At 40.5% G+C, this 20,174-nt stretch overlaps 1 protein-coding gene across 13 annotated transcripts in view; it reads left to right on the top strand.

Annotated features, from left to right (window-relative positions):
- Nucleotides 1-20,174, top strand: part of enox2 (ecto-NOX disulfide-thiol exchanger 2) — a 251,385-nt gene that overhangs the window by 56,267 nt on the left and 174,944 nt on the right. For 8 of the 13 annotated variants that reach the window (XM_047354595.1, XM_047354597.1, XM_047354593.1 and 5 more), the window contains one exon: nt 3,029-3,118. The exons of 4 other annotated variants lie outside the window; for them this stretch is intronic. In XM_047354595.1, coding sequence (XP_047210551.1) covers nt 3,085-3,118 — 34 coding nt within the window. In that variant the 5' untranslated portion in view covers nt 3,029-3,084. Of the gene's footprint in view, nt 1-3,028; nt 3,119-18,863; nt 19,095-20,174 lie in introns of those variants that run through there. One more of the 13 variants, XM_047354599.1, reaches the window with a different exon arrangement.

The following is a 20,174-nucleotide window of genomic DNA, read 5'->3' on the forward strand; positions in this document are numbered from 1 at the left end:
CTGGCCCCTCAAGATTCTACTAAAGACAAACGGGCCTAGAAAATATTGCTTCTGAGATCCTGAGGATGCACAAACCCCTCCACCATGATAAGCTGGCAATTTCCTGAGGGGTGTGTCTGTAGGTTTCCTCCTGATTAAAAACACCTGCATAATGCCTTAAGATACATTGATTTCTTTACACATGTAGTCATTTGACAAACTTTTATGATTTTCCGAAAGTAGGATCTTAACTCCACATTTTCTTGCCCATCATCTAAAGGAAAAGCTTGTAGGCCGAGGCATGGCAACAGGAAATTAAAGATATCAGTGAACTACTTGTGAAATACTGATTAGTCTTTGTGATGTCGCTCCGATAAATCAGAGGCAGCAAATTGTTTCACAGGACGGTTTAGTTTCCTCCTTCCCAGGCTGCCGTTTTCTTGCTGTGGAAACGAAAGATGAATAAACCATTTGGGACTTTTATAAGGGTTGCTCTCACTATCCATCATATCAGTGGCCAGTTAACGCTGGTAATCCTTTTTCACTGAGGGAATCCTCCAATCCGGGTCTGAGGTATCTTTCCTATATACTCAAATAAGAGGGAAAATAGATTACACATTCTAACATAAGCAGCCATTCCAGATGAGATAAGAAATTTTACCAGATTCAACAGTTTTCCTTCTTGCATCTTATTTTTCTCTTTGAAATGTTCCTACTTCCTCTAAGTGTATAAACATGCATACAGAAATTTGTCCCCTTAGCTAGTTGGTTTTCTCTGCTTTGCTTTTTCGTTTGTAAGAAGTATCTGATTTACATTGTTGGAATGATAACACAGGTCTTTGTGAAACTTCCCAGCTGCTTCATTCATAATCATTAGTGTGCACATTTGCTCAAGTTTGCAACCCAAACTTCTTTTGAACTACAGAAAGGTATTTTTCAAGTGAGTGAGTGAAATTGAAAAATGCTGGTAATAAACATGATAGTGGGAAAGAATGATTGCCATTTATTTTTAGTGCCCACAATACTTTCAATTCAGATTTTCTTTGCACTCCTCCAATTAAGAAAAAAAAACTATTTTACCAAATAAAATAGCTGTCATTATTCTTCACTAATTTTATTCTAATTTCATCCTGAAGGTCTCACAGCAGCCTGATTTTCAGTCTTCACAGAAAGGAAAGTGAGCCTTTCATTGTTGGCCTTGATGCCTTCTGATGGTTGCCACTGTTTAGAAAGATTTGCTCCTATTCACCAATTGTTTGGTTGCTTTTTATTAGACCACCTCTATGTCTACATCCGTGTCCACACAGACGGAGCATAACGGCAGTGTTGGCAGCTATTCCTTTCCTCTTATTTTTATTTTCCTTACTGGAGGCCTTATAGACAAGAAAGTCTAATTGGTCTGATCTGGCAGATTGCTAAAATTTGGTTTCTGTGTTCTTAGTTTTTGCTCTTTTTTTGCATTTAATTATTTATTTAAGCATGCTGCAATATAGAGTATATCAATATGTTATAAAGCTTGTAAAAGGTACTGTGTTGAAGCTAGAGAATAACTCATTTCAATATCTGCTGGAAGGGAGCCTTGGCTTTTATAGAACAAAAATCTTGTCTTTGAGGCTGGAAGGCCTCCTTGCTATCACCCTAATCTTCTGCTTCCCCCAAAGATTTTTTATCAGACTGAAGTTGGGACTTCAATGGCTGGGCTGCTCCAGATTGATATTTTTGTTGGCTCACCATGTCTTGACCTCTTAAGCTGTGTGTTTTGTGTCATTTTCACGTTGAAGCATTCATTGCCCATTGTTTTCCCTGCAGACAGCCCGATGTTGTTGTTGAGTATCTTGCCATTTACTTTCATCATCAAAACATGATGATCCCACGACCATGCCTGACTGAGGGGGTGGTGTTCTTGGGGTGGAATGCTTCTTCTCCTTTCTCTTAATCAAATCTACATTATTGTGGCAAAACTATTTTATTTTTTATCTGACCTCAAAACAGAAGAATTTGTTGCCCGTAATATTCCTGTTTCCTATATATAATTCTTTTTTTTTTTCTATCTACCAGCTCAGATAAAATAGTGGGAGAGATACAAAACCCTGATTATCGCTGGTGCAACCTTTATGCAAACATAAGTAATTATCTACCAAAACAAGGGCATAATGACAACCCAAACAACTTCAACCCTAGAGTTGTTATTACCCATTTTATGACCTCTGCTGTTTTTCTCTCTCTTACAACAATTATGGTATAACTATGCTATTATCAGTGATTTCTTTAAATAAAAACATCTCTATACCCCCCACTCGGTGCCTACATTATCCACTGCTTGGTCTCATATTCTCATCCTGGCCTTTAGTCGTGTTTATTAAAATATATCACAATACAAAATCAACTCAGTCACAAGCAAATATATTAAAAAGTCGATGAAAAAGTCGAACCATTCAGGGACTTGAATAGAAAGTAAAATTCATGAGACTGATCAGTAATGTCTTCCTCTCAGAATTCAGAAGCTGCAGGCAGCTGTGTGGATTGAGGTTTGGGGACCACTGTGACCTTCTCAGTGGTCTTAGAGTGTGTTGGCAAGGCATGACTGATGCAGATTATCATAGCTGGAGAAACCCAATTACTGTGGTCATCAGTGCTCCCGGAGGGTGTCTCTTGGTGGAGTGAAATGCATTACAACATTTTCTGTGCACTCATCTGGCAGCGTTTTGTATTTCTTCGCTGATCCTCCCAGTCTGAGAGTTAATAGTGCAGTCAGTGGGACCATCCCCAGCCTCGGAGCCCTCTTTGGCTCCAGTGAGCTAAAGCTCCGCAAAGCAGGGAGGTCGTGTCTTTTAGAGAAGCGGATGAATTACAGTCTGCTCTGTTTGTCTTCTCGCTCTGTTCAAGACAAAGCTTTCCTTTTTTCTGGTCCCTTCTCAAAGCTCAGCTCACTCAGTGTCCTTGAACTAGTGCCGAATGAATAAGTGGTGTTGTGCTGTTGTGTTTTGCGAACAGAGAAAGCACAGACTAATCAGGAATTTGTTCTGCTTGGTTTTACTTTCCAAAACAGATTTATTACAAGACCAGAAAAGCTGAGATCACCGTGCGCAACGCTGCATCTGTAGAATGTACAAAGACTACAGATCAGGTCGAGTCACAGGTAAGAGGCCTTTCCTGCTGGTTTGTAACCTCTGCATACTTTGCCTTATTAAAGAGCTCCTGCACAGCTTTTAAATGCTGAAATTTCAAGTAATTGGATTGTTGACATGTCAGATATTTCTTTTAAAATGAAACAAAAACAAGTGAAATAATCCCCTACAGGTCCTCAATTGGTTAAAAATCCCCCCCTTTAACCATTTATAACATCCCAATCTGCTACATCTGTTTTTATTCTTGGCACTCAATATATTCGTTCAAGTTATTGAACGGGATATATTGGAAGAAAAACATCATCAAGGGTCAAACCATGAACTGGAAAAAACTGCAACACCAGCATCCTTTTTGGTAGTGAGGAGACTCTGATGTTCCATCGTCAAGCGGCAAAGAACACGCACAGGCAAGCCAAAAACATTCTGAGGAAAAGCTTCATGGTCAGAAAAGCTGATAATGACATCAATGTTTGAGAAAGATAGGATGGGGGGTTTCAAACTTAAGAAAACCTCTTGAACTGTTGAGCATGGTAGTGGCAGCATGATGGTATGGCATTTTTCCTGCTGGTAGTTTTAGTGCTGCATTGCACAAGTGAAAGGAATAAAGAACGACTACCTCTAAGGTCTTCAATTTGACCTCAAATCAAAGTTGGTTAAAAGTTAAACGCAGTTGGGTTGTTCTCACAGGAGAAGCATCCCAAACACACATCAGAACTGCTTTTGGAAAAGGATAAAGCAGGCAAACATTAAGCTTCTGTAATAGCCCCAGCCTCAGCTCACATACAGGTAAGGTGATTGACTTCTATAACAGCAATTGAGGCATTTCATAAGAAACAACATCTTAAGAACGCAGCAGGAGGTATTTTCACAGAACATTTTGTTTTAACCAAAGAGAATAAAAAAGTGAAAAATCCATTCTGACAACAGAAACAGCTTCAAGGTTTGCAGAATTTTCTTTTTTCTACATACTCAATAAAGAAACATAGAATTTTAAAATGTTAACTTAAACATGCATGTACAATCACATGTGTTTTATCCAGTTTAAACAAATGTGTTCCTTAATTGCTAGGAGGCAAATATCACATCAAAATGCTCAACAACAATGTGCATCTTACTTTTTTGGTATCAGCATGTTCACAATAGGTCCAGAGCACCGCTGTGTACAAACTCTCAGCACCATAGATTGCTCTCAGAGCTCAGTCACCGTCTCTTTATAATGCCTCCTTATAAGCAGTAAATGTGATTCAGGACTATATTGGCTTTTCCCTGTCATTGCACATAACCTAACACACTGTGCTCAACACAGGAGAAAAGATGATGATTTTCATTAAATGCATAATTAGCTTTTATACAACCCTGCTATTCATTGTGCTTGATATTACTATATTTCACTAACTATCTGTTATTGTAATTTTGAAAACAATGGGATCCTACAGGGCGTTGTGTGAAAGTAGAAAGTGACAGACTACTTTGGAGAAAAGAAGCAGAGGGGGATGATTTTTTTTGGCCATGCTTTGGCTGATGAGTGTGTCCTCCCCCATTACTCTCATGCAGTGCAATATGCAGGTCAGTCAGGTGATGAAGAATGCTCTGTCTGATACTCTGCTTTTCTCCTTCCCTCCATCATGGCCGCTCGGCTCTCTCAGTTACATCCTTTCAGTTTCTACCGTGCACCAGTGGGTCAGACTTTAGTCAGTTTAATTACCTGGCCTCATCTGTTCAGGAGCCTCTCACAATAGAACTGTGTGTAAAAAGTCAGGATGCGAGCCAATGAAATCAAGCTTTGTCATTCTTGGTTAACTCATAAAAGCTCCAGTCATCTTGCTGTGTAACCTGAATTTGTCAGGTTTAAATGTGAAGATAGAACAACGCCTTTTAGGCATATAAATCTTTCCTTGCCTTCTATAGCACTGAATAATCATATTGTCCTAATGCATGAGCATCGACAATTGCTGTTATTTCCTTCTTGGGAACCTGGAGTTTCTGTTCAATTTCAGAATCTCTTTTTCTTTGTCTTGTGTGTTTTTGTATCCTTTAGTACATCACAAATAAAGCCACCAGCAATCAAATACTGCTAATAAAATGGCTCGCTGTGTGATTATGTGCGTGTAATTTGAAGTACTTGTTTCACAAGTTGTCAAACCCTACAGGATGTGTTGCATAAAATACGACAACATCCAAAGGACGTATTGAAGCTTTTTATGTGAAAAGTTTAACGCGTCTGTTGGCAGCATTGGTGAGTTTTTAAATCAGGGGTGGATTATGCCTTCTGACTGGAAAGATGTAAAGGGTAGGATGTGCTTTGAAATAAAAGAAGTTTAAATTGACTTGGATTTGCACATTTGATCAATTATCGGGTTTAATTTGAGATGGTTTGAGACTTCAATGCTTATTGGAACGCCAACAGCAAAAAATTTGTTTCAAAGAGAATTCATTGTGAACCGTGACTACGTTTGCTTCTTTTTTAAAATCCCATTTTTTGTTAACAAAGATTTCTTTAGACCTTTGGGATAAGATGTAAAAGATGTAAAATTTTGACACCAGGATGATCACAAATCCTTATGAAAATAAATGAATGCTATGTTTTCAGGATACATTCAGGAATTGTTCAACTTGGATAAAATCAAACATCCACAAAATTATCAAAGTCTGAACTCCAAATGGGCAGTCAGCTGATGGTCAACAGACAACCATAAGGGAGGGATTATAACTCAAGGCTCCTGCAGAGGATGCTAATGGAGACCTCAGAGGATGAAGAAGATGAAGAGCTGTTGCTGCTACCTCGCAGGAGGCCAATGATAATTAGAGCCAGAACCATGATGATCTAACCACCATATAGACTATTATCACCACTCAGTAATCATTACAATGTAATCATTACAATGTAATTTAATCAAACTGCGTAATTTATGAAGCAGGAGAAAAGCTCATGCATGTTAATTGGACCCACAAAGAAACCAAAGAATTAAACAAGTCATATCAAAACAAAGAGGAAGCAAGCTAACATTAGCCTAGCTCCTCAGCAAAGATCTCCATGTGTGCAAAGATGGTTTGCAGTGCAAGATGTGTGCTTTGTGAGTACTTTTAGATCCTATTAACCCTGGACCAGAAATGTCTGTCCAGAGCAATGGGAGTCCCAACTCTGGAAGTCAAAAGTAAAATATAAATTAGGTTCTGTTTGGTTTTTGTTTTGTACTTTTAAATGAAATGGGTGTGCAAGTTTTTTCTAACAAAAATACTGGTAGATAACTGTAAGGGAAATGTTTATGAACTTGACAAAAACATCAAATTATTCCCAATAAATATAGGTTATTTTTCAGTTGAAAAGTTGAAATGCTATACATTAATCACATGATTAATTTCATAATGGGCAGAATGGAATTTGAGAAAAAGCAACTTAAAACTTTTTTAGGGATCCTGGTTTAAGCAGCTCGGTGAAGGCACCCCGTGTCATTTTTTACACCAGGTAGGTACGTATTCTCTGAGTGGATTTCAGTAAGCTCGAGTCTATTTGTTTTATTCCTGTTTCTAAAGGCACTTTATTAGGCTCCACTTTTCTCCCTAAAAAGAAAAAATGAGTGGCTTAGATTCCCAAACAAACAGTTGTGGACATAAAGGGGTACTTCTTTTCATGAAAGGGATTTGCGCTTCCCCTTTTGTCCCAGACCTTTCACATTATCTGGAAGACAAAATTGGACCTTTTAACATGAAGCTTGAGAACCGATGCTCTAAGCTCTCAGTTGTTGTTTACTATATGATTGATTTGCCTGTTGTGGGTTTAGGCTGCTTTAGTGCCAGAAATCATAACAAGGTTGCTCTTCAGCACAAGCTTATTAGTGTCAACTTACTGCTGTAAACTGATTTTTCTTTTAAGAGCGATTTTTACAGCATTTCAGTGTGTTTTGCAGTGTGTTAAAGTTGTAAAACAAACAACCCAAATGTTTCATTTCCTCTAATTGAGATGACTATTGTGGCAGTAGTTTTCAAAATGACTGATTCTCTTGCCCGGGGGTTGTTGGGGCACTGCTAACAGCATTTCACCAGTGCATAGGGGTTAACGGTTGTTTTGCACTCTGTGAGACCCATTTCCATCAATATTCATGCTGAGGGGAAATTCTCCAGAGGAAATCCTGGCCTCCTTTCGGATTTAGCCTAATCCTGTTCTTGGAACAGATTCTGCCATCACCAGGACACCTGCAGTAGTTTCCACCATCTCTATTATCGCAAACATTGAAGGCAAGCAAAGGGCTCCCTCTCAAAACATCTTGAGTAAGTTAACTTTTTATGTTGCTTCGTTTTTGCCAACTCATTACACTTATCCTCACAGGAAAACAGCAATATTATACTTTGAAATACACCTGGAGAGTCACCTCAGCCTTTCCTGTATAGATCATCAGCTGCTAACCATCGGTCAGGCCGCAGGGATATGAAATGAGGAGAGCCAGAAGGAATAGATGGCAGTTTGTAATTAGAAAGAGAAGGAATAAGGAAGGGAAAGGTCAAAGAAAAACTTATGAGAACCATCTTAGATAGAGATGTCTGCTGTAACCTGTGGGATTTCTGCATTGACTCTTGCTTCGTATTGTGCAGCCAAGTAAATGACATTTGTTATTAACAGTCTTTTACTCGTACTTGAACTCGTCGTCTTCCGCTTATCCAGGACCGGGTCGCGGGGGCAGCAGACTCAGCATAGACGCCCAGACGTCCCTCTCTCCAGACACCTCCTCCAGTTCCTCCAGGGGGAGCCCAAGGCGTTCCCAGGCCAGCCGAGAGACATAGTCCCTCCAGCGTGTACTTGGCCATCCTCTGGGCCTCCTCCCGGTGGGACGTGCCTGGAACACCTCCCGAGGAAGGCGTCCAGGAGGCATCCGGTATAGATGCCCGAGCCACCTCAACTGGCTCCTCTCGATGTGGAGGAGCAGCGGCTCTACTCCGAGCTCCTCCCGGATGGCCGAGCTCCTCACCCTATCTCTAAGGGAGTGCCCGGCCACCCTACGGAGGAAGCTCATTTCAGCCGCTTGTATCCGGGATCTCGTTCTTTCGGTCATGACCCAAAGTTCATGGCCATAGGTGAGGGTAGGAACGTAGACCGACCGGTAAATTGAGAGCTTTGCTTTTCGGCTCAGCTCTCTCTTCACCACAACGGACCGGCACAGCGCCTCCATTGCTGTGGCAGCCGCACCGATCCGTCTGTCGAACTCCCCTCCAACTTGAAGAGGACAAGCCACCCTTTTCCGGTCGAGTACCATGGCCTCGGACTTGGAGGAGCTGATCCTCATCCCAGCCGCTTCACACTCGGCTGCGAACCGCCACAGCGCATGCTGTAGGTCTTGGCTAGAGGGGGCCAGCAGGACCACGTCATCCGCAAAAAGAAGAGACGAAATCCACTGGTCCCCAAACCAGACCCCCTCCGGCCCTTGGCTGAATCTAGAAGTCCTGTCCATAAAAGTTATGAACAGGACCGGTGACAAAGGGCAGCCCTGCCGGAGTCCAACATGCACCGGGAACAGGTCCGACTTAGTGCCGGCAATGTGGACCAAACTCTTGCTCCGCTCGTACAGGGACCGGATGGCCCCTAATAAAGGGCCCCCGATTCCATACTCATGGAGCACCCCCCACAGGGCATCACGAGGGACACAGTCGAATGCCTTCTCCAGGTCTATAAAACACATGTGAACCGGTTGGGCAAACTCCCATGAACCCTCGAGCACCCTGTAGAGGGTATAGAGCTGGTCCAGTGTTCCACGGCCGGGACGAAAACCACACTGCTCCTCCTGAAGCCGAGGTTCGACTATCGGTCGGACTCTCCTCTCCAATACCCTGGCGTAGGCCTTACCAGGGAGGCTGAGGAGTGTGATCCCCCTGTAGTTGGAACACACCCTCCGGTCCCCCTTCTTATGAAGGGGGACCACCACCACAGTCTGCCAGTCCAGAGGCACAGTCCCTGACCGCCACGCAATCTTGAAGAGGCGTGTCAACCATGACAGCCCTACAACATCCAGAGACTTGAGGTACTCAGGGCGGATCTCATCCACCCCCGAAGCCTTGCCACCGCGGAGCTTTTTAACCACCTCGGTGACTTCAGCCTGGGTGATGAAAGAGTCCAACCCCGAGTCCCCAGCCTCTGTTTCCACCACGGAATGCGTGATGGCAGGATTGAAGAGATCCTCGAAGTACTCCTTCCACCGTCCGATAATGTCCTCAGTCGAGGTCAGCAGTCTCCCGCCCCCACTATAAACAGTGTTGGCGAAGCACTGCTTCCCCCTCCTGAGGCGCCGGACGGTTTGCCAGAATCGCTTCGAGGCCAACCGGTAGTCCTTCTCCATGGCCTCACCGAACTCCTCCCAGGCCCGAGTTTTTGCCTCCGCCACAGCCCGGGCCGCAGCACGCTTGGCCTCACGGTACCCGTCAGCCGCCTCAGGAGTCCCACAAGCCAACCACAGCCGATAGGACTCCTTCTTCAGCTTGACAGCATCCCTTACTGCCGGTGTCCACCACCGGGTTCTGGGATTGCCGCCGCGACAGGCACCGCAGACCTTACGGCCGCAGCTACGGGCTCCTAGAGTCAGCCTAAACATCCGAGGATCGGGCCGCTGAGGTCTCCACCTTTGTCCGCCACCCAATCCTCTTTGCACCGGTCCCTCACGGTTCCCCCTGCAGGTGGTGGGCCCACTGGGGGATGGCCTCCCGTCTCTCGTTCGGGCTTGGCCCGGCCGGGTCCCGCGAGGAGCAACCCGGCCACCAGGCGCTCTCCGACGAGTCCCGACCCCGGGCCTGGCTCCAGGGTGGGACCCCGGCTTCGCCGTACCGGGCTACGTCACGTGCCTCGATATTTTGTTCTTCATGAGGGATTCTTGAACCACTCTTTGTCTGACCCATCACCTAGAGCCTGTTTGCCATGGGAGACCGTACCAGGGGCATTTAGGCCCCAGACAACATAGCCTCATAGTATCATTTGAGCACTCAAACCCCTCCACCACGTTAAGGTGGCGGTTCAAGGAGGAGCAGTCTTTTATTGATCTGTAAATGGAACCATAGCAAAAAAAACAAAAAAAAAACACAACCCTTTAAACTGCTGAATAGGACTTTCTGGAAAATGTATCTATCTGAATCTCGTATTTTTTGGAGGACAAGAAATACCAATTTGCCATAGATCCATTATTAGTATCCAGCTATGCCAATGTTTTAAAAACCTTTGGCTTGAAAAACACCAAAGCTGAAATTGATTTTGCTATTATAAAGCATTTTCACTGGATTTTAATGAATTGTTTTCTCCTTTTGTACATAACACAGAATAACAGCACTCCCTTTCTGCCACCTGTGGCTGCACACTGCCGGCCTGCTGGGTGAAAGAAGGCTCTAGAACTTATCCCCCACCAACTAAAACGGACAACTTCGCCTGTTTGGAAATATTTCCGATTACCAAAAACACAAATTGTTATTGCTAACATGAAAAATATAGTTCCTATTACAATACTTTTATTTTCCTGTTAATGGTTAACAATATGATAATTTCCCATCCCTGTTGTGGAAACTAAAAGAGCATCTATGATTGTTCTTATTAAGGTAACACTGTTTTAAAACTACAAATAACACGCATTATGTGGCCTTAAGCAGCTGACTGCAGGTTGGCTACCCCGCCAGATTGCCCGACTACTTAGTCAGGTATTATTAGCTTGTTATTGTGTTTCATTAAAAGAAGAGAGGAAAACCAAAAAGTTTAAATATTTTGATCAAAAGGCATTTGAAAAGTACTACTAAAGTTGAAACAGGAATTTAGACTGGATTTTTGGTCAAACGTATGTACCAGTATTAAAATAACAATAAATAAATGTATTTAGAATAGATTACATTATATGACATTGTAGTCTACCAGCTGATTTCTCTTCTGGAACACTTTTTAAGAAAAATACCTATCTGGTTTTTGCACGGTGCATTCAACAGAAACCACTTTGCTTAATGTGGCCAATGATCTGATGACTGCAAACTGGTGACCTTTCAGCGACTTTGGATGCTGTTGATCACACCAGTTTAATTATAAGGCTTCATAATTTGGTGGGGATACCTGGAACTGTTTCAGAGGGGGTTAGATATTGAAGATTTTGTAGGCTTATCAACCACATCATGACAGGTTTGATTAATCTGCTATGTGGAAAACCTCAAGGCTCTATTTTAGACCCACTTCATTTTTTGCTATGCATACAACCGATTAAACAGACTTTAATGCAGATGGCATTCAGCTGTACTGCTCCTTCAAGAATTGTGAGTTTTTCCGACTGCTGAGTGCAACAAATTTATAAACTGGTTGAAGAATACTCACTTCAATTAAAATCTTAGGTGATCATGTGTCTATATATTTAATTTCCCTTTGGGATGAAAAAGTATTTTTGAATTGAATTAAATTGAATATTACTTTGGAAAGACTGTGGTTCTTCCGATCTTCTGAACAGATGGGTCATTTTAATTATGCTGCGAAGCCAAGCCTAAAGAATTTCAGTGTTGTTTACAACCAATCAGTGTCTGTTGAAGGTCATTAGAAACAACTCATTCAAAACAATTTTTGTCATTTGAAAAAATATTTCCACACTAAGAAGATTGATGTCAAAACATGAACTCTAGATGGTTATACATGCTTGTATTTCCTCTCATATATAGGTATTGTTATACACATTTCACCTGTATCACCAGAAAAGCTGTTGATCACCTTCAGTTGGTCCAAAAGCCCGCTGCAAAACTGAAACATATACAATTGTGATATTCAAAAACAATTAGATCATAAAGCATTTATGTTTGTAATTGTTGTGTAAACAGTGAAAGCTCAGTATTTTTACTATCATATCATAAAGGTCCATGCCTAATACAGAGTTGTGCACTCTAATAGAGGGAAAACATTTATTTTGGATTTGGCAACTAACTCCAAAAAGTCAGCAAACAATGTCAAGATCTCAGGGGAGAAATATTTCATATGTAGTGAAGAGGCGTGCTTGCTAAGACAAGAGAAAGGCTATGCCTCCCCAAGCCATTGTTAAACTTTTACTGTTATTGTTAGTTGATAAGTTGCAGCTTTCATTTAATATGCACTAATTAAAATTGAATTATTGATTATATAAGCTCTTCCTGTTAACTAATCATGTGTTACACAGGAGATTTAGTTTAAATGGGATTTCTCTGTTTCTCCTTTATTACATGAAGCTATAACAGCCAGGCTGATTGGAGTCATGATAAACACATCGGATGTTTAATATCTAGTCTTTCATTTGACTCAACAAAACTCTGATGTCACACGAACACACTCACTCTTGTGCCTAACCATAGCAACAAACCAAGGCTGCTTTCATCTTCCGAGGCGCAGGGACTCAAATTAGCGTTTGATTTGAATGTTTGGCTACACTAAGCTGACCACGGAAATAATGTTGTTGTGAAAATAAAAACTCAAGACATCAGACAAACATTGTCCCCCATGGACACCAAAATTGAATGAGAGCTTGCACTGGCTGTTACTCATTATGATTGGCTGACAGGGGTAATTGAATTTCGCCTGGAAAACATTCACTTTATTTTATGACGAGCCTTTTTGGGTTTAAAAAAAGAGCAACAAGACAGCCAGGTTTGAGTTAGTAGCTTTGCGTTTTGTTATGTCCCTGAACACCAAATAAAACATTTGAAAGCTGTGGCTGGTAGGAAAGTATTTGTGTCTTCTGATGCCTACTTGTATATTCTGTCCAAAGTTTCCATACATCATGTTCTGTGTGTTATTTTTCCTGACCTATTTTAGCTCGTAAAGCAGTTAGTTTAATCATCCAATATCTTTCAGAGGCTAGGATGCAGTCCAAATGTTTGAGGAACCCAAGTGCCCATATTTCAGTTTCAACTTTCTGAGGTGTTTCCAAATATCCAGATTGTAACCGATTCTCCATATTATATGTTATGCCATTGGGTCGCCTGCCTCTAAACTCTGCAGCTTCGCCTCGGTTAGTGTTCAGGAAAGTCTGTCAGATTTGATTTTGAAGTTTAGGACTTGAATAAAAGTTGGCAAGATTTCTAAAGCAATAGTGTGTACAATAACAAATTAAGTCAGGGGAGAAGATGCTTCTCTACTGGTTTTATTCATCTGCTGCCTGCAGTTCAGATTCTTGTTAAATTGTTCCAGGATAGGAAGCTGACAGGCGGCAGGGTATTTTATTGTAATATTTTTTATATTCAGGCTAAATCTTGAACAGTATGCGGTATATCCTAATCGTCCTTCAACAGTGGCTGAATTACAGTGACTCATTGAAGTATTAATACCCCTTAAACCATCCATATATTAATTTTGTCAATTTACCACCACACTTTGGTCTAGTTTTTTTTTTTTGTTTTTTTTTTGTGATAGACAAACACAAAGTAGCACATACATGTAAAGTGAGAAGGAAATGATAAATGGTTTCTAAAAAAATGTTATGACAGAAACCTGGTGTGGCCTGCAGTCCTTTTATTCTCCTTTACTCTGATACCCCTAAATAGAATCATGTGGAAACAATTGCCATCAGGTTTAGGTTATAAAATAACATTCCAAACTTTGAAAGTCTCACAGAGCACTGTTCAACCCATCATCTGATTATAAAAAAGAATATAGCATAAGAATATAACTGCAAACCTTGCCAGACATGGCTGTCCACCTAAGCTCACAGGCTGAGCAAAGAGCGCATAAATAAGAGAACCAGCCAAGAGGTACACAGTGACTTTGGTGGAACTACAGAGATCAACCGCTCAGCTGGGAACATCTGTTGACTGGACAACTAATAGTCGTGCACTCTAATAAAATGGTATTTCTGAAAGAAAGCCGAAAAGCATCCCACTTGTGGTTCGTCACGAGCCATTTAAGGGACACTGCAAACATAAGCAAGGTGCTCTGCTTAGGTAAGTCCAAAGCTGAACTTTTTGTCCTACATGTAAGACACTCTATGTGGTGGTAAAAAACGATGATTCACCCTGAACACACCATCCCCCATGGTAAAACACGGTGGTGGCAGCATCATGGTGTGAGGATGATTTTCTTCACCTGGGATGTCGAAGCTGGTTAGAGTTGATGGGAAGATGGAGCTAAATAAAGGACAATCCTGGAAGAAACCCCATTAGACTCAGTCCCCACAGGACTCGAGACTGGGGCGGAGGTTCAGCTCCCAGCAGGACCATGACCCTAAACATACAGCTGGAGCTCTTATGGAATGGTTTCGATCAAAGCATGTTTATCCTAGAGTGACCCAGTCAAAGTGCAGGCCTAAATCCAATTGAGACTCTGTCCCAAGACTTTAAGATTGATGGTCACATATTCTTGCTTTCTACTCTGACTGAAATTGAGCTACTTTGCATAGAAGAAAGGGCCAAAACGTCAGTCTCTAGATGTACAAAGCTGGCAGAGACATATCCCACACTTGTTACTGTAACACAGCAAGCACCATTCTACAAGGTATTGACTCAGGAGGTTGACTATAAAAACAAAGACATTTTTCTGATTTATAAAGCACTGTTAATATATTCAGTTTTGATTTGTAACAAATTCTGTCCGCTGAAGAGGAAGCCTCATTTGTTTCTCCAAATCAGCCAGAGTTGTGTACTAAGTGTGTTGACTTACACTAATATCATAATTGGACTGAATTATTTATTCTGAGAAAAGAATAAGGCCTTCACAGTCAACTAAAAAACTAAGAGCACATTACATTTATTTAAATGTGATTGGCACTGTTTACCTTTTACTAAGTGTTTACATTTGGCTTTAAAATGATTTTGGAACAGCAGTAGAAACAGTTTATTTATTTTTTTTTTTGGAAAGCTCATTGACAGGACATGTAAAGTCAGTATTAGTTGTTGTATGTACTTGGAATGGACAGGTTGCTAGTCGATCAACACAGAGACACACAAGAAAATAACCATACACGCACACACTTATACCTAAGGGCAATTTGGAGAGACCAAATAACCTAACAGTCATGTTTTTGGACTGAGGGAGAAAGCCAGAGTATCTTTTAGCATGATCTGAATGATTGTTGGTGCCCTTTGTGGACTGAATCATATATGATAGACAAAGTTAAAGGAAATGGAAAAAGATACTACACTTTTATTCATGAGGAGTTAAGTAACTAAGACCAAATTTTACTTTTTGGGATTTAAATGTATGAAGCACAATTTTTTAAACTAATATAAACAATTAATTTAATAAATAATGTTTATGTGGTCTTGTTTACCATCATAAAAGACATTTTTACTTAAAAGCTCCTGGGAGTCACTCACAGTGCTTAACACAGTGGTTCATCCCTATAGGTCAGCAGCCAGTGAGGAGCAAGGCACGACAAACAGCGTTGACCAAGGTTAAAAAAAACATTTTTACATGACATGTCGTTGAGAATTACTAATGGAGGGGGAGTTTTGACAAAAAATAGAAAATAAAAAACGGAACGAAACCAAAACCCTTACCCCTAATCACGCAGCAAGCCAATTTTTGGATTTGTGAACTGTTCCACTCTTGGTATATTTGTGAGTTTGAATAGAACGCTTTCCTTTTAAAACAACAGTGAAACGCTTCTCCCTTTGGGCTTTTGTTCAATCTTTGAAGAAACTAGTAGAAGAGATGTATGGTCGGTCCAGTAATCACTTTGGTTCTTAAACACTGCAGCTGACTGAATACTAGGTAAGCTTATTTTGGAATGTTTTCAGGGACATTTTTAATCAAAATAAAAGAAAACAAATTATAAAACAAGTACAACATGCACCTCATTTTAGTCAGAGGCTATCTTTAAAAGTTGCATCAATAAAAACAATCTGCTAAAAAGTTTAGTGAAATCTTAAATAAATTGAATAAATTACAACAAAGACAACAAGCCATGTAACTTAAATGCTTACTTAATACCCCTGATGTGACGGACACTCAAATATAAGCAAGCTAAAACATAAGAAGTAGGTGAAGAAACCAGGGGTCTGCTGCCTCCTTTACAGATTTAATGCATTTTAAATTGCAGTCTTCCTCTACGGTGTTTTCATGGAGCCAACTGAAGAATTACAACCACCATCTGTTCGTGTTGGTGTACATTGATTCACATTTTCTGCAGTTTGCATTAAAAAATCACTCTGTGTTTCCAAATGTGGCTAATTTACCTTTGGGTCCACTTCAGTTTATGTAGAGTCATGTTATTGGTGCATAAAGTCATTTTAAGTCTGAACATGTGTGTTTACAGACAAAAATGGAAGGGTGTTTTTCTCCATAATGATAACTCAAGAATAGAAAGTATTTTTGATTTTTTGAAACTTGTACACTGACAAAAATGTTTCTTTCTTAAATAAAATATAGTTTAACTGTCAAAATGACTTAAAAACTAGAAGCAGTTAGATAGTAAAACTATCTAACTTTAAATACTTCGTAAATTATTCACATTAAGGGGTCATTGTTTCTCTACAAGCACTTTTGGAAGCAGGGATAAAGCAGCCAGCTGACCACCATGCTGATATACAAGATAACATTCTCATTGATATTTTGCATGTGTCTGTGTGCAGGTAGTGCCTAATTATGAAAGTACAGTAGAGTGGAATTTTTGTCTATGTCAGAACAGAGCTTGTTTCACTGGTGTAATGACACTCACATGCCAGTATCAGAAAGTATACTTTTTGTGTTGAACAGATGAAAGTGGCACCTTTAGGCATCTGAAAATTGTACCCATGGAAGAGCCAGACTTGTGACGCTACATGATTCGCTTCCTGTTATGTTGGTGGTTGTTTTTTTTGTCAATTTTCCATGATGTCCTTAAAGGAAATAGTGTTTGAGGTGCTGCCTTAAAATACATTTGCTGGTGTGCCTACATTTAATTCATCTGTTGTGAATTAACCAATCAGAAGCCATACGGGCTTTCCCAAATAGTTCAAGGGTCAAGGTCAAGTTTATTTATAAAGCACATTTCCAATAACTCATGTGGCACAAATTGCTTTAGAAACTAAAATGCAACTAAAATAAATAAAATGCACAACAATCATGCAATAAAAACAATACAATAAAACAGTTAAAACAGCGACGACTAAGGCTGTAAACAAACAAAAATGTTTAAGTCAACAAGTGCTAAAAGCCAGTCCATAAAAATTGGTCTTCAGTAGAGATTTAAAGTGTTCCAGATCTAATATTTAGAGGCAGACTATTTTCCTGAGTCTGGGACCTGCAACAGGGGTAGCTCTGTCACCTTCAGATTTAAGTTTAGTCTCAGGATGGATAACATTAGTTTTGAACTGGACTTCTATAGTTCCTCCTGGAGCATGTAGGAAGCATAGTAACCAGTGTATGTAAACTTCAGACTTTGAAGAATAGAATAGAAATAATGTTGGTAATCCTAACTGAGGTAACGTTTAGGCTGGTTTAATCTCCAATATTGTTTAAAAAACGGTTATGCTTGTTTTTTGTAGAATGTATACAAATATCTGGTTTCAACACTATAAACCAAAGATCATTATTCTTTTTTGATTGAAGATATATATCTATAGAGTTCAAGCAGAATGCTTTTTTTTTATTTCATGCTACATTGTTCTCTGTTTCTGGTAATACTCAGACCAATAGTAATCAGAACCTTTTGGCTGAATTGAGAACTATAAAAACTCATTTAAGTGATTAATATGTATTGAGCACACCTAAAAATGTATAGTGTTCATCAAAGACCATACAAGTCATGCACTTCAGACTTCCAACACAGACTGTATGCATAATGCTTACATCAATGCAAGGCGACGCTTTCTGTTGTCCCGCTGTACCAACTTTTATTTATTTATCTTTTTTTTTTTTTTTTTGAAAACTCAAAAGCAGTCTGGGATCTTGTCGTATCCACTTGATTCACCTTTGCTGGTTTGTAACAGAAATGTTTTGTGAAATAGGCTTTTTAAACCACACTTTTTCCTTCCTCTCAACTTTCCATTGATATGCTTGGATACAGCATTCTGTGACCAACCAGTTTCTTTATTAATGATCTTTTGTGGTTTTTCCTCCTTAAGAAGAGTGTCTGTGACCATCTGTTGGACAACTATCAAGTCTGTAGTCTTCCCCATAATTGTGTAGGCTTTAACATGGCCATAACACATATGTACTAAAAATCCTGTTTACATTTTATCTATTTTAAATTTTCTGATTAAATGAATTTTGGGTCTTCATTAACTGTAAGCCACACTTATCAGAAAAGACAGAAATAAAAGCTTAAAATTTATCACTCCTTGTGTGATAAATCTATATCTTCTCTCTTTGAATTGAATTATTATTTTAATGCCCTTTCAGATAAAACAGTGTCTTTAGTAAATTGTATTTAAACAGCTAATTAGTGCGTAGCTCAAGGTTCATTAATGGTTTTTATCACTCTGCATGTTCAGCATATTATACTGAAATGTTGATTTCTATGCTTCTCCTCCTCCAACTGGCAAACTATTGAATGACACCTTTTACAGAAGAGCTGCCTGAAGTTTTAGACAAATTACTGGCAGTTATTTATCTCCTTTTCTGCAAATACTGGAGACACAAATCTTATTTGTCCGAAAGCCGTGCCACGGCGGTGCTGAGTGAATTGGGCTTGCCTGGGAGGAGTAGGGTAGCTTGGCTTGAAAACAATTTATTTGCCCTTCACTAACACATAAACTCGCTTTTTTGTAACAGACTGTCAAAGATTAAGCAACACGTTTTTTTAGCAGCGGAACGAACACGGAACCGTGTCGCCTGCTCGCGTTCGCGCGACCTAAGCGAACTGCAGCCGGCGAACCGGGCACGTCGAGAGGGCGGGCTCGCCTGCCGTAGTCAAAAAGGGTCCCGCTCCGACTGGCTGCTCTCATTGCAGTCCAGTCTGCCGAGCCGAGCGGACTGACAGAGAGACGAGCCCCGGCTCCATTCAAGGATTTTTTTTTTTTGGTACCTCCTCCACTTCGTCCTACAGCTACAGGACCGACAAGGACTCGCACCTCGCCTTCCGTGGAAGATGTTTCTCTTGCAGTACACGGGTACATTTTTTCCCCAAGTTTTCAATCCACTCGCTTGCTGTTTTCGTTGTGTCTTCTGGGGTTGTGTTGATAACGGGATGTGTTATAATCACACAGCGTGTGTCTCTGCACGCCTCCTGCCTCAGCGTTTCGGGACATTTATGTGCGCCTTTGCTGTAAGTTATAACGGCGAGCTGGAGGATTCACATTTACCAGCTGTTGAGACCGCAATGCAAAGACCAGGGCAGCCTCTCAGTCTCAGCGTGGCTGCGCTGTTATTTTTCTTCTCTTTGGGCTTTTTGATGTGGAATGATCTGATTTATGATGGTAGATGATCATGATAATATATCCTCTATAATTTCCACTGGTCCGCCTCCAGATGCTGGTTTTGAATTGAAGTTTTAAGAAATGACGCCTGATCTCTGCTGTAAGATGTTGCATGGTTTCTCCTCCCGTGGGGATCCTGATTCTGAGAGCCTGCATTTAGTGCATCATGATCGACCTCGGTTAGCCACATGAAAGTAGACAGGCCCATCTTGCAGGGAGTTCTTTGCTTCATAAATGTAAGTTGTTGGGTTTTGTTAAGGGATTTCCGTGTCATTTATTTCGGAATCGCCACAGCTCCATAAGTAGCTCTCTTTGTTTTTTTAAGGGACATTTTCTCTGGACTCCCAGGATCTAATTAGGCGGATGATGTTTTTAAACTCTGGCGTTAACCCGGTTACTCTGCTTTATTCTGGCTCTCTGTTCTCCATCTTCCTCTGTTTATAGTCATGGTAAATTTAACTCAGATGTCCCACAGCTTTCATTTTTTCCTATGTTAATTTATATGGCCGTTTTCTGTCCTGTCGTGTAATTACTGCCTTAAATAAGCTCATAAAAGTAAAGTCTTGATAAGTCTAATGGCAATAATTTTCCATTTCTTTTAATACACCAATAATTAGCCCTTATACCAATCTATCTAAGTATTTAGAAATATAGTTCTCATTTCTCTGTGAAGAGCAGCGATGAACCCAAAGTACCCCAAGTCAGAATGTAAAGGTACGACCTCTTTTATTCCGCATCTGTCATTTCAATTAATTATGTGCTTAATTAGGCTGT

This window comes from Girardinichthys multiradiatus, chromosome 23, assembly GCF_021462225.1.
Source record: "Girardinichthys multiradiatus isolate DD_20200921_A chromosome 23, DD_fGirMul_XY1, whole genome shotgun sequence".
In the NCBI taxonomy this organism is placed as follows: Eukaryota; Metazoa; Chordata; class Actinopteri; order Cyprinodontiformes; family Goodeidae; genus Girardinichthys; species Girardinichthys multiradiatus.